General features: G+C 51.8%; 1 protein-coding gene across 2 annotated transcripts in view; it reads left to right on the plus strand.

The window, feature by feature from the left end:
* fen1 (flap structure-specific endonuclease 1) overlaps positions 1–24,020 on the plus strand; it is a 141,900-nt gene that overhangs the window by 5,226 nt on the left and 112,654 nt on the right. For both annotated transcript variants that reach the window (XM_073029455.1, XM_073029456.1), the window contains exons 2-6: positions 5,166–5,268; positions 5,534–5,636; positions 6,238–6,301; positions 10,217–10,326; positions 11,349–11,485. In XM_073029455.1, the coding sequence (XP_072885556.1) occupies positions 5,166–5,268; positions 5,534–5,636; positions 6,238–6,301; positions 10,217–10,326; positions 11,349–11,485 (517 nt within the window). The remainder of the gene's footprint in view (positions 1–5,165; positions 5,269–5,533; positions 5,637–6,237; positions 6,302–10,216; positions 10,327–11,348; positions 11,486–24,020) is intronic.

Below are 24,020 nucleotides of genomic sequence, written 5' to 3' on the forward strand. Positions count from 1 at the left end.
TTCTCCCAACATGTTTCTCTCTGCTTAGATCATAGCATTGATCATTCACATGCGAGTGGGACACAAATGATCCTGGGAACACCCTCTGCCCCACTCGTACCACGGTTCTGCACTTGTCACATTTCCCTTCAATTTCCCCGACATATAGAATCAAATATATTACAGTCAATAATGTTACAGTCCACATAGAGTTCATTTTTGCTGCCTTTTTAGCCTCACCACCATCGGTTCTTCACCGGGAACACAGGTCCACTCAGTGCGGCTTTCGGGCTTCACCGGTCCTTTTACCCTGGATGCGTGTGTCCACCCTTTTTCTTTTGTCCGTACAGCCGCCTCAGTTGTTAGCAGGACCTGGAAAGGGCCTTCCCACTGTGGCTGTAACTTCTCCGGCTTCCAGGTCCTTACCAGAACCCAATCTCCAGGCACGATCTGATGTAAAGCAAAATCGAGCAGCGGAGTCTGGGCCAAGAGACCCTTTTTCCGCAGTTCTGCAAAGGAACGGGACAGTGCCAGTAAATAGTCCCTTACAAAGATATCACCCCCTTGTAGCGTGGGGTACCCTTCCACCTTATTCCAATACGACATCACACAGCCGACCCTTGGATCGGCTGGCGGGACCAGAATTCACAGTACTGTATCATTTTTTCTTTGACTTCCCTTTTCGCCTCCCATAATCCCAATTTTCTAACATCCGTCCCAACAGACTATCAGGGGGTACCCCGGGGTATTTTTCATCATTGGCGCCTGGATTTCCTTTACCCTTTTCTCTCTTAGACCCCTTATTCCCCATCTCGAGGACTTGCTCGGTTCCAATCCACCCGCAGGCACCCCGTAATTCCACAATTCTTGTGCACTACGTCTCTGCAGGAATTTAATTTGAATGTGACCCACCTAGCTCGGTCACTCCTGTCCAATTCCGGAACCTGTATTCCCGCGATCGCCCAGGAATTCACCTGCAGGCTCCCCGCAGTTCCACAATTCTCGTGTACTACGTCTCTACAGGAAGAATCACCTGCAGGAACCCCGCAGTTCCACAATTCTCGTGTACTACGTCTCTACAGGAGAAATCACCTGCAGGAACCCCGCAGTTCCACAATTCTCGTGTACTACGTCTCTACAGGAGAAATCACCTGCAGGAACCCCGCAGTTCCACGATTCTTGTGTACTACGTCTCTACAGGAATTCAATTTCTTACCTGGGTCCTGTGCACAGAAATTACTCGATCGCTCACTGTCTCAACTGCCTCGACAACCCCTCTTTGTTTCCTTGAGTCCGCCGGATATCACTCGCTCAAGCCGCGCGGGGCGACGAGCAAGGAATCAGGGACTGCCGAACTCGGCAGGGTGCACCTTCTCCAATGTCCTTCCTTGCCCCCCTCACGGCTGGAGTGTGGATCCCGGATGAGCCCCCAAGTTGTCAGAAACGAGCCACGCTCCCGAATAATGGCTTCAAGACAAATTCAAGGAAACAAAGTTTATTAACAGTTCTGCAGAGCTGGGCCCCTTCAGAGAAGGAAACCCTGAACCTTACAGGGCAGCAGGTTTTATCCTTCTTCCTTACCCCTCCCCTCCCTGACTCGGGAGGTACACAGTGTTTTCCCATTCCATATTTGGAGTTGTTTTTTACACGTTTCTGTAAAACAATAGTCCATATCTCAGGACTTCAGTGATTCCACAAACAGTTAATTTTGTCAAGGCTTCTGCATTCATAATTAGATCACACTTGTTTACAGACTTTAACCCAGACATAATTAAATCACAGTTGTCCCTAGACATAATTAAATCACATTTGTCCTTTGACTTTAACCCAGACCTGTCAGAAACGCACATCTTAATTTTGAATCTTACAAAAAGGTTCAGTGTGGCTGATTTGATAAGGATAGAGTGCAGTTGTGAGGGGGTTGATAGGGGGAAAAGGGCCTGGAGGGATAACAAACACAAAGTACACTGCAGATGCTGTGGTCAAAACGTACAAACAAGCTGGAGGAACTCAGCAGGTCGGGCAGCATCCGTGAAAACGTGCAGTCAACATCTCAGGCCGAGACCCTTTGTCAGGACTGAAGAAGAAGGGGGCAGGGGCCCTATAAAGAAGGTGGGGGGAGGGTGGGAAGGAGAAGGCTGGTAGGTGCCAGTTGAAAAACCAATCAGAGGCAAGATCAAGGGGTGGGGGAGGGGAAACAGGGAGGGGATAGGCAGGAAAGGTGAAGAAGGAATGTAAGGGGAAAGCACTTCGGGTAGTAGAAGAAGGCAGAATCATGAGAGAGGTGATAGGCAGCTGGAGGAGGAGGCAGAGTGAAACTGGGATGGGGGAAGGGAGAGGGAGGGAATTACCAGAAGTTGGAGAATTCAATGTTCATACCAAGGGGCTGGAGACTACCCAGACGGTATATGAGGTGTTGCTCCTCCAACCTGAGTTTGGCCTCATCATGGCAGTATCCGAATGGGAGTGTGAAGCAGAGTTGAAGTGGGTGGCAACCGGGAGATCCTGTCTGTTGTGGACGGAGCGGAGGTGTTAGACGAAGCGGTCCCCCAATCTGCATTTGGTCTCACTGATGTACAGGAGGCCACACCGAGAGCACTGGATGCAATAGATGACCCCAATAGACTCACAAGTGAAGTGTTGCCTCACCTGGAAGTACTGTTTGGGGCCCCGAATGGTGGTAAGAGAGGAGATGTAGGGACAGGTGTAGCACTTAAGCTTGCAGGGATAAGTACCAGATGGGAGATCTGTGGGGAGGGACGTGTGGACCAGGCAGTCGAGGAGGGAACGATCCCTGCAAAAAGCGGAGAGGTAGGGAAGGCGCAAGGGTTCGGGTTGCTGGACTGATGGGGACAGGGGCATTGCACAGGTGAGGAGAACTGGTTTGGAGGATGAGGGGGAGGTCAGAAACGGGGAAGGACTGGTATTTGATGGGGTTGATTAAGGAGATGGGAATGGGTAGGTAGTGGGAGATTTGGTCAGTAGGAAAGATGGACAGAGACAACAGAGATGTCAATAAAGGAATGAGGGAGTGGGAAGAGATAGAGCTGATGGGAGGAGAGGCATTTAAAGGGATGAAGGAGGGAGAGTCACGTTTTAAAGTCCAAAAGATCCGTGCTGACCACGAATCCCAGGAAAGCTGGCCTCATTTACCCACAATGGAGGGGTAGTTAGATAGGGTCACAAGGGCAAGAGAGATCGAAGGAACAGGTGGAGTGACAGATCTGAAATGGAGGGGAAAGAGGCATAATGTTGGGGTGGGGGTGTGGCTGGACTGGGGGACAGTGGCCAAGGGACAGGAGGGACGTTGGGGAAGTTGATGAAGCCCACAGCGGCGGAGTCCCATTCCTGATGACCAGTGAAGGGAGTTCGGAGCCAAGGCGGTTGGTGTCCTGGGAATCGGCAGTTTCAGTCAGGACTGCAGATTGCTGCTGCCGTGCCTGGGAAGATTGTGGGGCTCCCTCGCCCAGACTACATTGAGATCTGCAGCTACAGTCTGAGCAGATTGATTGTGGGGCTCCCTCGCCCAGACTACATTGAGATCTGCAGCTACAGTCCGAGCAGATTGGAAATAGTATCTTCTCTTTGCTGATAGTCAACAGGCACACCTCTGGGCTCGTGCTTAGGCCGGGGCTCCACTCGAATATCTGTGGCAAGACTCAGCTCAAACACTATCTATAAACTTGTCGATGACACGGCCGGTGTTGACGATGATGCATTCGGGAATGAGATATATTGGCTGGTGTGGTGTTGTGACAACAATCTTGCATGCAACCTCAGCAAGGCCAAGGAAGTGATTGTGGACTGCAGGGTGCCATGGTACCGTCGTTATAGCTTGGGGCGTCAGTGTTCAGAGTTCAATTCTGGTGTTTAATAAGGAGTTTGTATGTTCCCTCCGTGACCACCTGGGTTTTCTCCCACAGTCCAAAGATCAGATAAAACTTTATTTATCCTGAAAGAAATTATTGTTGCAAAGTTGCTGATTCAGAAATACGTACTTTAAAATACAAAATTTTGATAAAAATATTCAAAAAGAAAATACAAAATGTAAGCATTGAGCAACAAAAAAAAAACTAAATGTGCATTAAAAAGTAACAGCAAAGTACAGATGTGCAATGACACTATATACTTGAGGAGGAGTTGTAGAGCCACAGGGAGAAAGGATTTCAGCGGTGCACCTTAGTGGAATCAGTCAGTTATTAAAGGTGCTCCTCTGTTTGTCCAGTCTGTCATGGAGGGGGTGCAAGGGATTGTCCACAATGCTCCGTGGTTTCTGCAGCATATTCCCCTCGGACACAACCACCGGGGAATCCAGTTCCACCCCCAGATCGAAAGCAGCCTTCCTGACCAGCTTATTGACCTTCTTGCCATCAGCTGCTCTCACCCTGCTGCCCCAGCAGACTACAGCGTAGAATGGAACGCTGGCCGCCACTGAGTCATCGAACATCTGCAGCATAGTCCTGCAGACATTGAACAGCCGGTTAATAGGTTAATTGTTCTGTGGTTTTGCTCGGGTTAAATAGGTGGGTTGCTGTGCGGAGCGACTCCTGGGGCTGGAAGAGCTTGTTCTGCACTGTATCTGAAGAAATACACAAGGAAGGGGAGGTCAGGAAAACACCCCCCAGTTCTCATCTGGGGATCAGCAGTGCAAAGAGTGAGCAGCTTCAAGTTCCTGCATGACAACATTTCTGAACACCTGCCCTGGGCCTGATATATAGATTCATTTACAAATACAGCCAGCGGCTATATTTAATTAAGATTCTGAGGAGATTTGGTACTCTGGCAGATCTTTACAGATGTACCGTGGAGAGCATTCTGATTGATGTCAGTGTCTGATGTGAAGGTTCCTGTGCACAGGATTAGGAAGAGCTGCAGAGGGTTGTGGACTAGCCCAGGTCCATCATGGGTGCAGCCATTGATATCATCAAAAAGCCAAGCCTCAAGAAGGCAGCATCCATTGTGAAGGACACTCACCACCTCATTCTGACAATCAGTGAGGAGGGACAGGAGCCTGAAGGTGCACACATGAAGTTTTAGGGACAGCTTCTTCCCCTCTGCCATCAGATCCCTGACCGATCCGTGAACTATCTTGCTCTTGTTTTGCACTGTTGTGACGTTTGTCAGTGATTGTAAACAGCTCCCACTCGCTGCAGACCCTCGGCTACAGTGCGTTTCCCTCGTTGCAGGTCGCAAGGTCGCCATCGACGCCTCCATGAGCATCTATCAGTTCCTGATCGCGGTGAGGCAGGACGGCAACGTACTTCAGAGCGAGGATGGAGAGACCACCAGGTGGGAGGGGTGCCTCCGGTGGGGGAGTGGGGAGGGAGCGACCCTGTGCATGGGAGGTTTGCCGTGAACTGTGAATATATAAAATCACATCGCAGCCAGTGTGACTTCTTTCCGGAGGGCGTAACCTCACTCTCCCTCAATCCTTCGCCCAGCGTGGCGTCACTTCCTCGGCCCTTCCTACCCTCTCCACCCTCAGCTCTTCTTTCCATCCTGACCAGGACGTCCCTCCCGTGTCCTCTCGCTGACTCTTTCTCCACCCCCGCAGCCACCTAATGGGCATGTTCTACCGCACCATCCGCATTATCGAGAACGGGATCAAGCCGGTCTACGTCTTCGACGGGAAGCCGCCGCAGCTGAAAGCTGGAGAGGTGAGGAAACTCTATCCCCTTGACCCGAATGCTGGCTCAACCCCGGCCCGGGGGAATCTCGCAAGCTCCACCGGAGGGTCACACCGCAGTGGGTGGGCGGGGGTGCGGTCAAGTGGGGGGGGTGAAATGTGGAGGGATCGGTGATGTCTGGGGGAATTCTGGAGGGAGATGGGGAGAGTAAAGGAATGGGAGAGGAAGGGTAGTTAAAGCAATGGTAGGGGGTATGTTGTAGAGGCAAGAAGGTGGGAGTGGTGAAGGCAAAAAGGAAGGAGGATGGAAATGATTTGGGGTGGGGAGAGGTCAGGGTCACAGGATGGTCTAGTGGGTGGCGGTGGAGGGGGTGAGGGGCACTAAGGGGGAGTGGGAGAACATGAGGGGCCCCAGGGGGTGGTGTGACACAGACAGGTGACAAGGGAAATAGGGTAAATTAGAGAGAAACTGGGTGACTATGAGGAGAGGCGAGTGGCCGGTTAGACTGTTGGGTAATGGTTGCCCAGGTCATGGTCAGCTGGTGCTGTTGCCCCTCTCTTCAGACCTGCCCCAGCCCCTGAGGTGTGAAAGGCCATTGGTTGAGCCTGTGGTGACCTTCGATCTCTTTCAGCTGAGCAAGCGGAGCGAGCGGAGGGCGGAGGCTGAGAAACAGCTGGCTAATGCCCAAGAGACAGGTGAGTGAGTCTGTTCCATCTCTACCAGTAATCCCCTACCCTTACCCCACCCGCCTATCGTAGCCTCTTTAATCAATGCTCACTCTCGGAGAGGTCCTGTCTTTGAGCACACTCGCTTCCTTCTTGCCTGAGTTACAAAGGGAGACTGAATACAGCTGTTGTCTCTGGACTGCAGCTGGTTGGGAGGTGAGCTGAGAGAGGTGCACAGAAATCACTAGGGCCACAGGTAGGGTGAATTGTCACTGTCTTTTCTGGAGTAGGGAGGCTGAAACTAGAGGGCATGGGTTTGAGGTGAGAGGGGGAAAGATTTGAAGGGGCAAGGTTTTCACACAGATGTGGAATGGGCTGTCAGAGGAAGTGGTAGAAGCCTTGTAGTGATGTTACAAATATACTTGGAGAGTTTAAAAGAATGTGGATAAAAGAAATGAAAGTGGTGTCTTGGATGAGTTGGGCTGAAGGCCTGTTTCTAAACTGTAAATCTCTGAGCCGTTGCAAACCCTTCACCTTCCCTGCGGAGTAATAAGCCCACTGATCCACACGTTTTTGGGACGTGCGAGGGAACCGGAGCATTTGGGAGAAGCCCAGGCGGCAGCAGGGAGAACCTGCAAACGGCTTACGGACAGCGGTAAAGGCCGGGATCGAACCCGTGTCCCTGGCTCTACCCGCTCCACCGCTCACGCTGTGTGTTCTGCTCAGTGTTAATTGATGTGATGGTGTTGCCTGCACGTGCACAGGGTACTTGGGATGTACTAATCTATTCATAGCCGTCTGTTGCACGCTCAGGTCTTGTCCTTTCCATCTCAACTGTAGTTTGGCCAAATCCTGTTTTCAGTTCTTTAAAGGAAAAATCTCCTGAGGGGCTTCCATTTCTCAAAGTTATTGTGATGGCAGTGATGGAGGATTCTTAACAGTTTGGAGGAATGGCGGTGTCCACATTTGTAGATCCCTCAAAGTTACTGTGCAAGTTGATAGGGTGGTTAAGAAGACGCGTTGTGTCAGCCGTCGTTCATCGGAGGGCTCTGAGTTCAAGATCCATGAAGTGGTGTTGCAGCTCTATAAAACTCTGGTAGGAGTATTGTGTTTAGTTCTGACTGCCTCATTATAGGAGGATGTGGAAGTTTTAGAGCGTTTAGAGCACCAGTTTAAATCTCTGGTGGAGATTTACCAGTGGTTAGCACAGTGCTTTACAGTAATGGCCGCCCGGGTTCAATTCCTGCCGCTGCCTGTAAGGAGTCCCCCCATCCCCCCCCGACACTGCGTGGGTTTCCTCCGGGTGCTCCGGTTTCCTCCCAGAGTCCAAAGACGTACTGGTTGGTAGGTTAATTGGTATTGTAAATTGTCCCGTGATTAAGCAAGGGTTAACTTAGGGATTTGCTGGGCGATGCAGCAATTTTAATAAATAAAATAAAAAAATTGTAGAGTTTGTCTTCTGAAGAAAGTTTGTGAGCCTGGCCTGTTCTCAGGATGAGAGCTGACTTGATAGAAGTGTTTGAAATAATAAGAGACATGGATGGACTTTTCCCGGGGTGGAAATGGCTACATGTTGCCATAATTTTAAGATGATTGTAGGGAAGCATAAGGGGGATGGCAGAGATAGGGTTTTCTTTTTATACAGAGCAGGGAGTCTGACTGTCGGGTGGGGGTAGAGACAGATAGGCATGTTATGGAAAATTGGAGGGCTCTATGGAAGGGAAGGGTTAAATTGATCTTGGACTCAGATCAAAAGTCGAAGGGCCTACATTGTACTTTACTGTGTCACAATAGCCTCCATCCCTGCCCTCCACCCCCCCCCCCCCCACACACACTCTTGGACCATGGTCCACAGTTCTAGACTTCCCGTCCTCATCGGGCCCTCATGACAATGTTATCTTTTTGACTGGGACCCCTTTCATATGTCTAAGAGATGTGGAATTCTCTACCTCGGAGTCATGGGAGCAGAGGCTTTGAAGGAAATTCATGGGGGGAGGCGCTGGTAACAGATCGGTGGGGGTGCGGAGATGACTGGACTGGCTGAGTGGCCTTTGTGCTCCGATTCCTGAGTTCAAACAGGTGAGCAAGAGGATAGACAAGGGTTAGGTAGTGAGCGTTGTCTCTCTGGCCTTTAGCAAGGCTTTTGATGTCTCGTGTGGATGGTTAGATCCAGGGAGAGATAGCTAACTGGATTCAGTGGTTTAAAAGCAGGAAGCAGAGGATGATGAAGGAAAATTGCTTCCCGGATAAGCCAGTGGCTGGAAGTGTTCCCGGGGGTCTGTGCCAGGATTGCTGTTTGTCATTTCTATAAACAGTTTGAACGTATAAGCTTGCAGATGATCACTGAAGTAGGCAGTACAGTGACAGTGAAGAAGACCATAATTCATAGGGGCACAGTTAAGCCATTCATCCCATCGTCTGCTCCACCATTCAACTCTGGCTGACTTACTTTCACTTTCAACCCATTCTCTTGCCTTCTCCCCGTAACTTTTGATGCCCTTATCAATGAAGAACTTAGCATCTGCTTTGATATACCCAATGCCTAGGCCTCCACAGCTGTCTGGCACCGAATCCCATAGAATCACCACCCTCTGGCTAAAATCCCTCCTCTCCCTCTATCCTGAGGCTGGTCCAAGACTCTCCCGCTATTGGAAACATCCTCTCCATCTCCACTCTATCTAGGCCTTTCAAGAAGGTTATTAAAAATCGTGGGGGTGGGAGGAGTCTTGATCAGCTAGGGAGGTGGGCCGAGCGGCTGGCAGATAGCTTTCATCCAGATGATTGTGAGGTGTTGCATTTGGGGATACTCAGACAGAGCGCTGGGAAGTACCTCGGAGAACGTAATTCTCTGAATGTGGCGTCGCAGGTAGGCCAGGTGGAGAAGAAGGCATTTGGCGTGCTCACACTAATTGGTGAGGGCACTGCATATCAGAAGTTGGTACGTTATGTTGCAATTCCACAAGAAGTGTGGCGGCTGGGCGGGGAGGGGACCGTGCCTGCAGTACTGTGTACGGTTTTGGAACATCATTAAGCCAGAAACAGTTTAAGAAGATGCTGTCAGGATTTGAGGGACGGCATTGTGGTGAGAGGTCGGGAAGGCTTGGACACTAGTGAGGGAGATTGAGGGGTGACGTTATCAAAGAGACGTCCAGCGTGGAAGCAGTCAATTCTGCCCTGCTTGGCCCTGTCTCTCTATTCTCACCTAGACACTTGTGAAATGGTTCCATTATTATAGAGGTGTGTAAAATCACGAGAGCCTAAATGCACAGTCTTTTTTTCTCCAGCATTGGGGTGAAGTTTGAGAAAGGACCTGATGTTTTCACACACAGCATAGTGAATAAATGAGTTGTCAGGCGGGTACAGTAACAACACTCAAAAATCACTTGGACAGTTATGTGGATCTTTTTCAGCAGGGTCTGAAGAGCCTGCCTCCCTCATATTGAGACGCTAGTGCTTCCACGTCCGGTTTCTCCTGCGTCGACAAGTGTGGCATCTCAGATTAGCCCGGCTTGGAGCTTTGGAAGGGGCCCAGATGCTAGGCTGCCAATATCTTCCCCAACCTCCATTGATACCCCTGCTCCCCAAACCCAGTCACCCCCATCAGCAGGTAGAAAGGGTCATCCGTTTGAGGGGGAGGGGAGTGTGGTGGATTAAAACACAAGGAAGTGAGGACTGAACGGATGTGCTGGGGAACAGAGAGGGGTGGAAGGGGGTCTCACCTATGCCTGCATAGAGGGGCTGGCTTCTGGACGGAAGGGGCAACCTATGGTTGGGTCAGCAAAGAGCAAAGGTCGTGGTGAAAGGTGACATGGAGGGGAGCGGTGAGGGGTGTGTGCTGGGGTCACAGGTGGGCTTTGGGCTCTCCAAGGGTAGAAGTAAAAGGGATGGGGGGGTTGCTGAGGGTCAGGGTCAAAGGTAAAACTGACCTGACTCTTCCATTGCCAGGTGACACTGAGAACATCGAGAGGTTCAACAAGAGACTGGTGAAGGTCACCCAGCAGCACAACGACGAGTGCAAGCGGCTCCTGCGGCTGATGGGCGTCCCGTACATCGAGGTATTTGAGAGCGCAAGAGAGGGGTCCCGGGAGGGGACGGGCAGAGGCAGGGTGAGGGCCCCATATGCTGAGGTGACAGGGTGGGGTGGAGGAATGCTGTTCATCGCCGGAAAGAGGGAGGTGTCCCATACGTTGAGGTGACGGGGGGTCCTGTACATCAAGGTGACAGAGTGGGGTGGAGGAGTGCTGTTCCTCAATGTGACTTTGGGGGGTAGCAGAGGCAAGGGGAAGGTCCCGCAGGCAGTGAATTATTTCCAGCAGAAATCATCTGAAGTCAGACTTTGCTTCCTCTCCAATTCTGGTTTTCTGTTTGTTTTTTCCATTGGCACTTGCTGTTAAAACAAATATTGGTCACTTCAGGCCAGGTGCTTGTTGACTCTGCTTTATCCAAACCAGTTTTGGGGTTTCCCCCGCTGAAAGTTCAAGTTTCCAAAACACACAAGTCTGGATCCTCATAGTGCTGCTGTGCGTCTGTGTTCAAAAATAAAACCTGTACATTTCTCTGCTGCAGATATTGAGTCTCTTTAGGAGTCGAGTCCTGTAACTGCACAATGGTAGGGGATGGACTCTGAAATATTACCATTGTGTGCCCAGTCTTTTGTCCCATGTGCCCATGAAGGATAAACAATTGTAGAAAGAAAGAGGAGGGAGGGTGGGATCACGTACATCGAGGTAACGTGGAGAGAGGAGCGAACGGTCCTGGTTTGTTAAGGTGACGTGGGGGAGAGGAGCGAACGGTCCTGGTTTGTTAAGGTGACGTGGGGGAGAGGAGGGAATGGTCCCGGTTTGTTAAGGTGACGTGGCAGAGAGGACGGAACGGTCCCATTTAAGGGGACGTGGGGGAGACGGGTCCCGGGATGCTCCCTCGTGCCTCGGAAATGTTCCAGCCATGTGTGCACTGGTCTGAGGACCGGTTGGGAGGGGTGGGGCTGGTATTGATGCCTGAGCTGAGGTTGTTTTGAGCTGTGTGAGTCAGTAACTGTTTCCGTCACTGCCCCCCACCCCCCACCCCACTTCCCTAGGCTCCCTGCGAAGCAGAGGCCAGTTGTGCTGCCCTGGTGAAGGCCGGCAAGGTTTATGCCGTCGCCACAGAGGACATGGACGCCCTGACCTTTGGCACCTCCATCCTCCTCCGGCACATGACAGCCAGTGAGGCCAAGTGAGTGATCCCAGCGTCGGGCATCAATAGACGCTATACTCTCCCTCTCCCCTGAACCACACCGTCCCAACGCACACAGCAGAGTGAGACACAGTGAGGCACACTCTGCACTGTCGGTCACACACTACCGGGGTCAGACAGATTGAGGCTCCCTCTACACCGTCCCATCCCACACTACCACAGTCAGACAGAGTGAGGCTCCCTCTACACTGTCCCATCCCACACTACCACAGTCAGACAGAGTGAGGCTCCCTCCACACCATCCCATCAGATATTTCCAGAGACAGACACAATGAGGCTCCCTTTATACCTTAACATCCCACGCTACTGGGGTCAGACAGAGTGAGACTCCCTCTACACGGTCCCATCACACACTACCAGCTTCAGACGGAGTGAGGCTCCCTCCACACCGTCCCATCCCACACTACCACAGTCAGACAGAGTGAGGCTCCCTCTACACTGTCCCATCCCACACTACCAGGGTCAGACAGAGTGAGGCTCCCTCCACACCATCCCATCAGATATTTCCAGAGACAGACACAATGAGACTCCCTTTATACCTTAACATCCCACACTATTGGGGTCAGACAGAGTGAGACTCCCTCTACACGGTCCCATCAGACACTACCGGAGTCAGACACAGTGAGGCTTCGTCGACACTATCCCATCACACACGATCAGGGGCAGGCAGTGTGGCTCCCAATACACCATCCCATCGGACACAATAAGGCTCCCTCTATAGCTTAACAGCACACACTACCAGAGTGAGACACAGTGAGGCTCACTATACCGTCCCATCACACATGACCAGAGTCAGATACCGTGAGGCTTCTTCTACACTGTCCCATCCTAAACTATCGGGATCAGACACCTTGAGACTCTCTACATCGTTACATCACACATTTCCGGGGTCAGAAACAGTGAGGCTCTCTCTGCATCAGCACATCACAAACTAATGGGTTTGATCATACTCCCTCTACACAGTCCTATCAAAGACTACATGCGTCAGACACAGTGGCTCCCTCTACATGGTCCCATCACTCACTACCTTTTTTTTATACAAAATATCTTTATTACAAATTCAGTGCTATATATACAAACTAGTGACTAACACAATTGCTACAACACACATTAAACTAAAATGCTTCCATCTCTGTCAGTGATGACAATAATCCCCCATAGTCCCGGAGGCATGGACAGCGCATGTTCCTTCTCAATATTTACTATCAGGTACCAAGAACAGTGAAGCTCCCTCTAGAGCCTCCCGTCAGGCATTACCAGTGTCGGACACATTAAGGCTGCCTCTGCACCATCCCATCGCACAATGCCGTGGTCAGATACCTTGACACCTTCTCCATACCGTCAGATCTCACACTTCTAGCATCAGACACCGCGAGGCTCCATCCACACCGTCCCATCACCAACTTCTGGGATAAGACACAGTAAGGCTCCCTCTACATCGTTCCATCATACACTACCGGGATCAGACGTAGTGAGGATGCCTCTATACCATCCCATCACACACTACCAGAGTCAGACACAGTGAGGCTCCTTCTACACCATTCCATCATACTGTCGGGGTTAGACACCTTGAGGTTCTCTCTACACAGACCCATAACACATTTCCGGAGTCAGGCACAGTGAGGCTCCCTCTACACCGTCCCATCACACACAGTCAGGGACAGACAATGCACTTCAATACACCACCTCATCACACATGTCCAGAGTCAGAGACATTGAGGCTCCCTGTACACCATCCCATCACAGACGACCGGGGTTAGATGCAGCCAGGCTCCCTATACACTGTCCATTGCAGACTTTTGGGTTCAGAGTCATAAGGCTCACTCTATACTGTTCTGTCACACACTACCGGAGTCAGACACAGAGAGGTTCCCTCTACACCATTCCATCATACACTACACGCGTCAGAAACAGTGAGACTCCCTCTACACGGTCCCGTCACACACTACAGGTGTCGGGCACAATAAGGCTCCCTCTGCACCATCCCATCAGACACTGTCAGAATCAGACGCACTGAGACTCCCTGTGCATCATCCCATCACGCACTACCAGATTCAGACACAGTGAGGCTCCCTGTACACTGTCTCATCACGCATTACCGGTGTCAGACAGAGTGAGGCTCCACTACACCGTCCCATCACACACGACTGGGGACAGATACAGTGAGGCTCTCTCTACACCATCCCATCACACACTACCGGAGTCAGATACAGTGAGCCTCCGTCTACACCATCCCGTCAGTCAGTTATGGTAGTGGTCGCCAACCCGTTGATCGCGATCAACTAATCAATCTTTGAGACTTTCCCAGTAGATCCTGAAAAAAAAGAAAAATAAACACACAGATACTGTTGAGAGATTGTTTCCGGGTTGTGGGGTTTTAGTTCCGTCCTTTCTGCCCAGTGCGCATGCGTGTAGCTCCCCTGCACTACAGTGTACTTCAGTGGTCCCCAACCACTGGGCCGCAAGGAAACGATATGAGTCAGCTGCACCTTTCCTCATTCCCTGTCAGCCCACTGTTGAACTTGAATACACGCGAGATCATCAGTCACCTAAACACAGTGACACCCTCACGCCAGGGATCACTGGTTGGCCTCGGGCAGCCGGTGGGAAGTGCCATTGCTATTGGTTTAGAGTGCTGCCTCTAAACCTGTTTAGCACACCGAATGTTTGTGGGGAACCTGGTGCTAAAATATTGGCAGACCTAATTTGGGCTCAGCGTTTCGAAAGTATCAGAGCAGCTCCCTCGCTGCGATCTACGGAAACAAACTTTTGTTGGCTGATAGATCCTACAAGGGGGGCGAGCACGGGCCCTGTTGCATTCCTCACTCGGTCGGTCGCTCTGTCCGGACTGCGACCACCGCGGCCCTGGCACGGGGACCTCCGGCCCTTACCTTGTCTTCTCACCCCACCCACGACCAGCGGCTCCTGGCCAAGGCGGCTGGCAGTGAGCGGGCGGGAGGTTGGAGTTCAGGCCTGGAGGCTGTCTAATGAGGCAATGAAGCCCTCAAAACTGCTCAGGTACCCTGAGTCCAAGCACCCCGCACTTAAAGACGAACCCGCTGAGTTTTTCCAGTGGAAAAAACGTGAGCAGCGCGGGACAAAAGCTAAGTGTCGAGAGCCGCGAAAACTAAATTGCAGAATAGACTGGACATAAGGAACCTGCTTCGAGTATCGCTGTATTCCCGTCGTGTTCAACACCCGCCCCCCCCGTCGGCCGGTCCGCAAGAATATTGTCAATATTAAACCGGTCCGCGCTGCAAAAAAGGGTGGGTACCCTTGGTGTTTATACATTATTTCTGCTTCCGGGTTGCGGGGTTTTACCTCCGGTCTTTTCTGCCCTGGTGCGCATCCGTGTAACTAATTGATCTGGGGTCGATCTTGGCTTTCACTAAGGCTGAGGTAGGGGATCTTGGGCTTAAAAAGGTTGGTGACCACTAACTTATGGAGTTAGACACATTGAGGCTCCCTCCATATCGTACCTTCACGCACTTCCGGGGTCAGACAGAGTGAGGCTCCTAATACTTCATCCCTTCGCATGCTACTGGGGTCAGACATGCAAGGGTCACACTACTCCTTTCCATCACACACTTCCTTAGTCAGGCAGAGTGAGACTTCCTCCACACCATCCCAACATACACTACCAGGGTGAAACACAGTGAAACTCCCTCTACACTGCTGCATCGCACACTACTGAGTTTAAACATTGTGATGCTCCCTCTGCACCGTCCCATTCTCTCACTTCTAGAGTCAGGCACAGTGATGCTCCCTCTACACCGTCCCATAACACACTACCGGGGTCAGACAGAGTATGGCTCCCACTACACCATCCCATCAGAAACTACCTGTGCCAGACACCTAGAAGCTCTCACTGCACTGTCCAATCACAGACTACTGGGTCAGACACCTTGAGGCTCTCTCAACACTGTCCCATCACACACTTCAGTTTCAGAGACAGTGAGGCTCCCTCTACACCATCCCATCACACGTGTCTGGAATCAGAGATAGCGATGCTCGCTCTACATCATCTCATCACACGCAATCGGGGACAGACAGCGTGGCTCCCTATACACCATCCCATCACACACTTCGTGTTCAGCCAGAGTGAGATTGCCTCTACACAGTTCCATCGCACATTCCTGGAGTCAGATACTGTGAGGCTCCCTCTACACCAGCACGTCACAGACAACCGGGTTCCGACACCTTGCGGCCCTCTACGTCATCCCATCACACACATCAGGAGTCAGAGACAGTGAGGCTCACTGTACACCATCCCATCACAGACGGCTGGGATTGGACATAGTGAGGCTCTCTATACACCGTCCCATCACACACTTTTGGGTTCAGAGACAGGAGGCTCCCTCTAAATCATTCCGTCACACACTACTGGAGTCACAGAGAGGTTCCCTCGACACCGTCCCATCATACACTACACGCATCAGAAACAGTGAATTTCCCTCTACACTGTCCTATCCCTAACTACCAGGGTCAGGCTTGGTGAGGCTGCCTCTACACCATCCCTTCACAGATGACTGGGGTTAAACACAGTGAGGCTCCTTATACATCATCCCATCACAAACTTTTGGGTTCAGAGACATGAGGCTCACTCTATACCATTCTGTCACACACTACCGGTCAGGCACAGTGAGGCTCCCTCTACAGACTCCCATCAGATACATTGAGGCTCCCTCTACAGACTCCCATCAGATACATTGAGGCTCCCTCTACAGACTCCCATCAGGCACAGTGAGGCTCACTCTACAGACTCCCATCAGATACATTGAGGCTCCCTCTACAGACTCCCATCAGATACATTGAGGCTCCCTCTACAGACTCCCATCAGATACATTGAGGCTCCCTCTACTCAGTCCCATCACAGACTACCAGGGTTAGCCACAGTGAGGCGCCCTATACACTGTCCCATCACAGTCTATTGGCATCAGACATAATGAAGCTCCCTCTACATCGTCCCATCACAGACCTCCAGATTCAGAAATAGAGAGGCTACCTCTACACTGTTCTTTCACACTTCTTGGGTAAGACACATTGAGACTCCCTCTGCACCGTCCCATCACACGACTGGGGTCAGACACATTCAGGCTCCCTCCAATTGTGACCACACATTCCAGGGTCAGAAACAGAGAGGCTCCCTATACACTGTCCCATCAGACACAGGCTCCCTCTATACCGTCCCATCATATACTGACTGAGTCAGACACATTGAGGCTTCCTCTACACCGTCCCTTCACATGCTACTGGATTCAGAAACAGTGAGGCTCCTTCTACACTGTCCCATCCGAAACTACCATGGTCAGACTCGATGAGGCCCCCTGTACACTGTCGGGATGAGACGCAGTGAGGCCTGATCGATACCATCCCAACATAAGCTGACAGGGTCAGAGACCTTGGCTCACTGAACACCGTCCCATCGCTCACTTCCGGAGTCAGGCACATTGAGGGTCCCTCCACTGTGTCACACACTTCCAGGGTCAGACAGAGTGAAGCATCCAATATACTGTCCCTTCGCATACCACTGGGATCAGAGACATGAGGGTCATTCTACACCATTCCATCACTTACTTCCTCAGATACAGTGAGACTCCCTCTACACTGTCCCAACACACACTAGCGGAGTCAGACACAGTGAGGCTCCCTCTACACCGTCCCAACACACACTAGCGGAGTCAGACACAGTGAGGCTCCCTCTACACCGTCCCATCACACACTAGCGGAGTCAGACACAGTGAGGCTCCCTCTACACCATCCTGTCAGACACAGTGAGGCTCCCTCTACACCATCCTGTCAGACATTGCTGGGGTCAGACACAGTGAGGCTCCCTCTACACCATCCTGTCAGACACAGTGAGGCTCCCTCTACACCATCCTGTCAGACACAGTGAGGCTCCCTCTACACCACCCTGTCAGACACTGCTGGGGTCAGACACAGTGAGGCTCTCTCTTCACCATCCTGTCAAACACAGTGAGGCTCCCTCTACACCATCCTGTCAGACACAGTGAGGCTCCCTCTACACCATCCTGTCAGACATTGCTGGGGTCAGACACAGTGAGGCTCTCTCTTCACCATCCTGTCAAACACAGTGAGTCTCCCTCTACACCATCCTGTCAGACACAATGAGGCTCCCTCTACACCATCCTGTCAGACACAGTGAGGCTCCCTCTACACCATCCTGTCAAACACAGTGAGGCTCCCTCTACACCATCCTGTCAGACACAGTGAGGCTCCCACTACACCATCCTGTCAGACATTGTTGGGGTCAGACACAGTGAGGCTCCCTCTACACCATCCTGTCAGACACAGTGAGGCTCCCTCTACACCATCCTGTCAGACACAGTGAGGCTCCCTCTACACCATCCTGTCAAACACAGTGAGGCTCCCTCTACACCATCCTGTCAGACACAGTGAGGCTCCCACTACACCATCCTGTCAGACATTGCTGGGATCAGACACAGTGAGGCTCTCTCTACACCGTCCCATCACACACTACCGTAGTCAGACACAATGAGGCTCCCTCTACACTGGCCCATCACAGACTACAGGAGTTAGATAGTGTGGCTCCCTATACACCATCCCATCACAGACTAATGGGGTCAGATACAGGAGGCTCCCTCTACACCTTTCCATACACATCAGGCACAGAGAGACTCCATCTACACCATCCCATCTCAGACTTCCAGGGTCAGGCACATTGAGGCTCCCTCCACATCGTCACAAAACACACATCTGGCGTCAGACAGTGAAGCTCCCAATACACCGTCCCTTCGCATACTGCTGGGGTCAGGCACAGTGAGAAACACTCTACACCATTTCATCACACACTTCCCAAGTCAGACACAGTGAGGCTCCCTCCACACCATCCTATTGCAGAGTACCAGAGTCGGACGCAGTGAGGCTCCCACTACACCGTCCCATCACACACTACCAGCATGAAACCCAGTGAGGCTTGCTGTACACCGTCCCATCACACATTTCCAGAGTCATAGACACATTGAGGTTCCCTTTAGACCGGCCCATCACATACTAACTACAGGGGTCAGATGTAGGAAGTTTACTTTACACCATTCCTCACACTCTACCTCGGTCAAACACATTAATATCCTCTCCACACCATCCCATCACAAACTACTGGGGTTAAACACAGTGAGGCTCTGTCTACACTATCCCATCCCAATCCACCGCAGTCAGACTCAGTAAGGCTCCCTCTACACTGTCCCATCACACACTACCAGAATCAGACACACTGGTGCTCCCTCTGTCACTTCACTGTATCGAAGTCAGACACATTCAGATATAGGAGGCTCCCTCTACACCGTCCCATCACACGACTGGGGTCAGACACATTCAGGCTCCCTCCAATTGTGACCACACATTTCAGGGTCAGAAACAGAGAGGCTCCCTCTACACCATCCTGTCAGATATTGTTGGGGTCAGACACAGAGAGGCTCCCTATACACCTTCCCACCACTCACTTCTGGGTTCAGAGGCATGAGACTCACTTATACTGTTCCATCACCACTTCTGAACTCAGACACTGTGAGGCTCCCTCTACATCATCCTGTCAGACACAGTGAGGCTCCCTCTACATCATCCTGTCAGACACAGTGAGGCTCCCTCTACACCATCCTGTCAGACACAGTGAGGCTCCCTCTACACCATCCAGTCAGACATTGCTGGGGTCAGACACAGTGAGGCTCCCTCTACACCATCCTGTCAGACACAGTGAGGCTCCCTCTACAACATCCTGTCAGACACAGTGAGGCTCCCTCTACACCATCCTATTGCAGAGTACCAGAGTCGGACGCAGTGAGGCTCCCACTACACCGTCCCATCACACAATACCAGCGTGAAACACAGTGAGGCTTGCTGTACACCGTCCCATCACACATTTCCAGAGTCATAGACACATTGAGGTTCCCTTTAGACCGGCCCATCACATACTAACTACAGGGGTCAGATGTAGGAAGTTCACTTTACACCATACCTCACACTCTACCTCGGTCAAGCACATTAATATCCTCTCCACACCATCCCATCACAAACTACTGGGGTTAAACACAGTGAGGCTCTGTCTACACTATCTCATCCCAATCCACCGCAGTCAGACTCAGTAAGGCTCCCTCTACACTGTCCCATCACACACTACCAGAATCAGACACACTGGGGCTCCCTCTGTCACTTCACTGTATCGAAGTCACACACATTCAGATATAGTAGGCTCCCTCTACACCGTCCCATCACACGACTGGGGTCAGAAACATTCAGGCTCCCTCCAATTGTGACCACACATTCCAGGGTCAGAAACAGAGAGGCTCCCTATACACTGTCCCATCAGACACAGGCTCCCTCTATACTATCCCATCAAATACTTACTGAGTCAGACACATTGAGGCTTCCTCTACACCGTCCCTTCACATGCTACTGGAGTCAGAAACAGTGAGGCTCCTTCTTCACTGTCCCATCCCAAACTACCATGGTCAGACTCGATGAGGCTCCCTGTACACCGTCGGGGTGAGACGCAGTGAGGCCTGATCGATACCATCCCAACATAAGCTGACAGGGTCAGAGACCTTGGCTCACTGAACACCGTCCCATCGCTCACTTCCGGAGTCAGGCACATTGAGGCTCCATCCACTGTGTCACACACTTCCAGGGTCAGACAGAGTGAAGGATGCCACTGGGATCAGAGACATGAGGGTCATTCTACACCATTCCATCACACACTTCCTTAGATACAGTGAGACTCCCTCTGCACTGTCCCAACACACACTAGCGGAGTCAGACACAGTGAGGCTCCCTTTACCCTGGCCCGTTCACAGATTACCAGGGTTAGACAGTGTGGCTCCCTACACACCATCTCATCACAAAGTAATGGGGTGAAACACAGTGAGACTCCTTCTATGCTGCCCCATCAGATTTCCAGAGTCGGACACAGTGAGGCTCTTTATACACCGTCCCATCACACACTTCCTGAGTCAGACACAGTGAGGCTCACTCTACACTATCCCATCACGCACTTTCAGATTCGGGCATATTGAGGCTCCCTCCACGTCATCACATCACACACTTCCAGGATCAGACATAGTGAGGCTCCCTCTATTCCGTCTCGTTACACACTGACTGAGTCAGACACCATGATGCTCCTTTTGCACTGTCTCATTATAAACTAAAGGGGTCCGACACCTTCAGACTCGACACCGTCCCATCACTTACTTCCAGTGTCAGACACATTCAGGCTCCTTTCACATCGTCACAACACACACTACTAGAGTCAGAACCATTGTGGCTCCTTCTACACCATGCTATCAGAGATGACTGGGGTTAGACACAGTGAGGCTTCCTATACACCTTCCCACCACTCACTTCTGGGTTCAGAGGCATGAGGCTCACTTATACTGTTCCATCACCACTTCTGAACTCAGACACAGTGAGGCTCCCTCTACACCATCCTGTCAGACATTGCTGGGGTCAGACACAGTGAGGCTCCCTCTACACCATCCTCTCAGACATTGCTGGGGTCAGACACAGTGAGGCTCCCTCTACACCATCCTGTCAGACATTGCTGGGGTCAGACACAGTGAGGCTCCCTCTACACCATCCTCTCAGACATTGCTGGGGTCAGACACAGTGAGGCTCCCTCTACACCATCCTGTCAGACATTGCTGTGGTCAGACACTGTGAGGCTCCCTCTACACCATCCTGTCAGACATTGCTGTGGTCAGACACTGTGAGGCTCCCTCTACACCATCCTGTCAGCCACAGTGAGGCTCCCTCTACACCATCCTGTCAGACATTGTTGGGGTCAGCCACAGTGAGGCTCCCTCTACACCATCCTGTCGGACACAGTGAGGCTCCCTCTACACCATCCTGTCACACATTGCAGTGAGGCTTCCTCTACAGTGTCCCATCACATATTTTGAGAGTCAGACCCATTTAGGCTCTTGACCCAGTCCCATCCCAAGCTGCCAAGGTCAGTCTCAGTGAGGCTCCCTCTACATCGTTCCATCACACACTACAGGCTGCAGGCACTGTGAGGCTCCCTCTCACTGTCCCATACCTCACTTCCAGTGTCAGACACAGAGTCTTCGTCTACACTGTCCCAGCATAAACTAATGGGGTCAGACACCTTCAGGCTCTCTCTACACCGTCCAGTCACACACTACCGTCGTCAGACACAATGCGGCTCCCACTACACTGGCCCATCAGACACAGGCTCCCTCTATACCATCCCATCAAATACTTACTGAGTCAGACACATTGAGGCTTCCTCTACACAGTCCCTTCACATGCTACTGGAGTCACAAACAGTGAGACTCCTTCTATGCTGCCCCATCAGATTTCCAGAGTCGGACGCAATGAGGCTCTTTATACACCGTCCCATCACACACTTCCTGAGTCAGACACAGTGAGGCTCACTCGACACCATCCTGTCAGACATAGTGAGGCTCCCTCTACACCATCCTGTTCAGACATTGCTGGGGTCAGACACACTGAGGCTCCCTCTACACCATCCTGTCAGACACAGTGAGGCTCCCTCTACACCATTCTGTCAGACATTGTTGGGGTCAGACACAGTGATGCTCCCTCTACACCATCCTGTCAGACATTGCTGGGGTCAGACACAGTAAGGCTCACTCTACACCATCCTGTCAGACATTGCTGGAGTCAGACACAGTGAGGCTCCCTCTACACCATCCTGTCAGACATTGCTGGGGTCAGACACAGTAAGGCTCCCTCTGCACCATCCTGTCAGACATTGCTGGGGTCAGACACAGTGAGGCTCCCTCTACACCATCCTGTCAGACATTGCTGGGGTCAGACACAGTGAGGCTCCCTCTACACCATCCTGTCAGACAAAGTGAGGCTCCCTCTACACCATCCTGTCAGACATTGCTGGGGTCAGACACAGTGAGGCTCCCTCTACACCATCCTGTCAGACACAGTGATGCTCCCTCTACACCATCCTGTCAGACATTGTTGGGGTCAGACACAGTGAGGCTCCCTCTACACCATCCTGTCAGACACAGTGAGGCTCCTTCTACACCATCCTGTCAGACATTGTTGGGGTCAGACACAGTGAGGCTCCCTCTACACCACCCTGTCAGACACAGTGAGGCTCCCTGTACACCATCCTGTCAGACATTGCAGTCAGGCTCCCTCTACACCATCCTGTCAGACACAGTGAGGCTCCCTCTACACCATCCTGTCAGACACCGTGAGGCTTCCTCTACACCATCCTGTCAGACATTGTTGGGGTCAGACACAGTGAGGCTCCCTCTACACCATTCTGTCAGACATTGCTGGGGTCAGACACAGTGAGGCTCCCTCTACACCATTCTGTCAGACATTGTTGTGGTCAGACACAGTGAGGCTCCCTCTACACCTTCCTGTCAGACACAGTGAGGCTCCCTCTACACCATCCTGTCAGACACCGTGAGGCTTCCTCTACACCATCCTGTTCAGACATTGCTGGGGTCAGACACACTGAGGCTCCCTCTACACCATCCTGTCAGACACAGTGAGGCTCCCTCTACACCATTCTGTCAGACATTGTTGGGGTCAGACACAGTGATGCTCCCTCTACACCATCCTGTCAGACATTGCTGGGGTCAGACACAGTAAGGCTCACTCTACATCATCCTGTCAGACATTGCTGGAGTCAGACACAGTGAGGCTCCCTCTACACCATCCTGTCAGACATTGCTGGGGTCAGACACAGTAAGGCTCCCTCTGCACCATCCTGTCAGACATTGCTGGGGTCAGACACAGTGAGGCTCCCTCTACACCATCCTGTCAGACATTGCTGGGGTCAGACACAGTGAGGCTCCCTCTACACCATCCTGTCAGACACAGTGAGGCTCCCTCTACACCATCCTGTCAGACATTGTTGGGGTCAGACACAGTGAGGCTCCCTCTACACCATCCTGTCAGACACAGTGAGGCTCCTTCTACACCATCCTGTCAGACATTGTTGGGGTCAGACACAGTGAGGCTCCCTCTACACCATCCTGTCAGACACAGTGAGGCTCCCTGTACACCATCCTGTCAGACATTGCAGTGAGGCTCCCTCTACACCATCCTGTCAGACACAGTGAGGCTCCCTGTACACCATCCTGTCAGACATTGCAGTGAGGCTCCCTCTACACCATCCTGTCAGACACCGTGAGGCTTCCTCTACACCATCCTGTCAGACATTGTTGGGGTCAGACACAGTGAGGCTCCCTCTACACCATTCTGTCAGACATTGCTGGGGTCAGACACAGTGAGGCTCCCTCTACACCATTCTGTCAGACATTGTTGTGGTCAGACACAGTGAGGCTCCCTCGACACCTTCCTGTCAGACACAGTGAGGCTCCCTCTACACCATCCTGTCAGACACCGTGAGGCTTCCTCTACACCATCCTGTCAAACATTGTTGGGGTCAGACACAGTGAAGCTCCCTCTACACCATCCTGTCAGACACAGTGATGCTCCCTCTACACCATCCTGTCAGACGTTGCTG

This window comes from Hemitrygon akajei, chromosome 25, assembly GCF_048418815.1.
Source record: "Hemitrygon akajei chromosome 25, sHemAka1.3, whole genome shotgun sequence".
Classification (NCBI taxonomy): Eukaryota; Metazoa; Chordata; class Chondrichthyes; order Myliobatiformes; family Dasyatidae; genus Hemitrygon; species Hemitrygon akajei.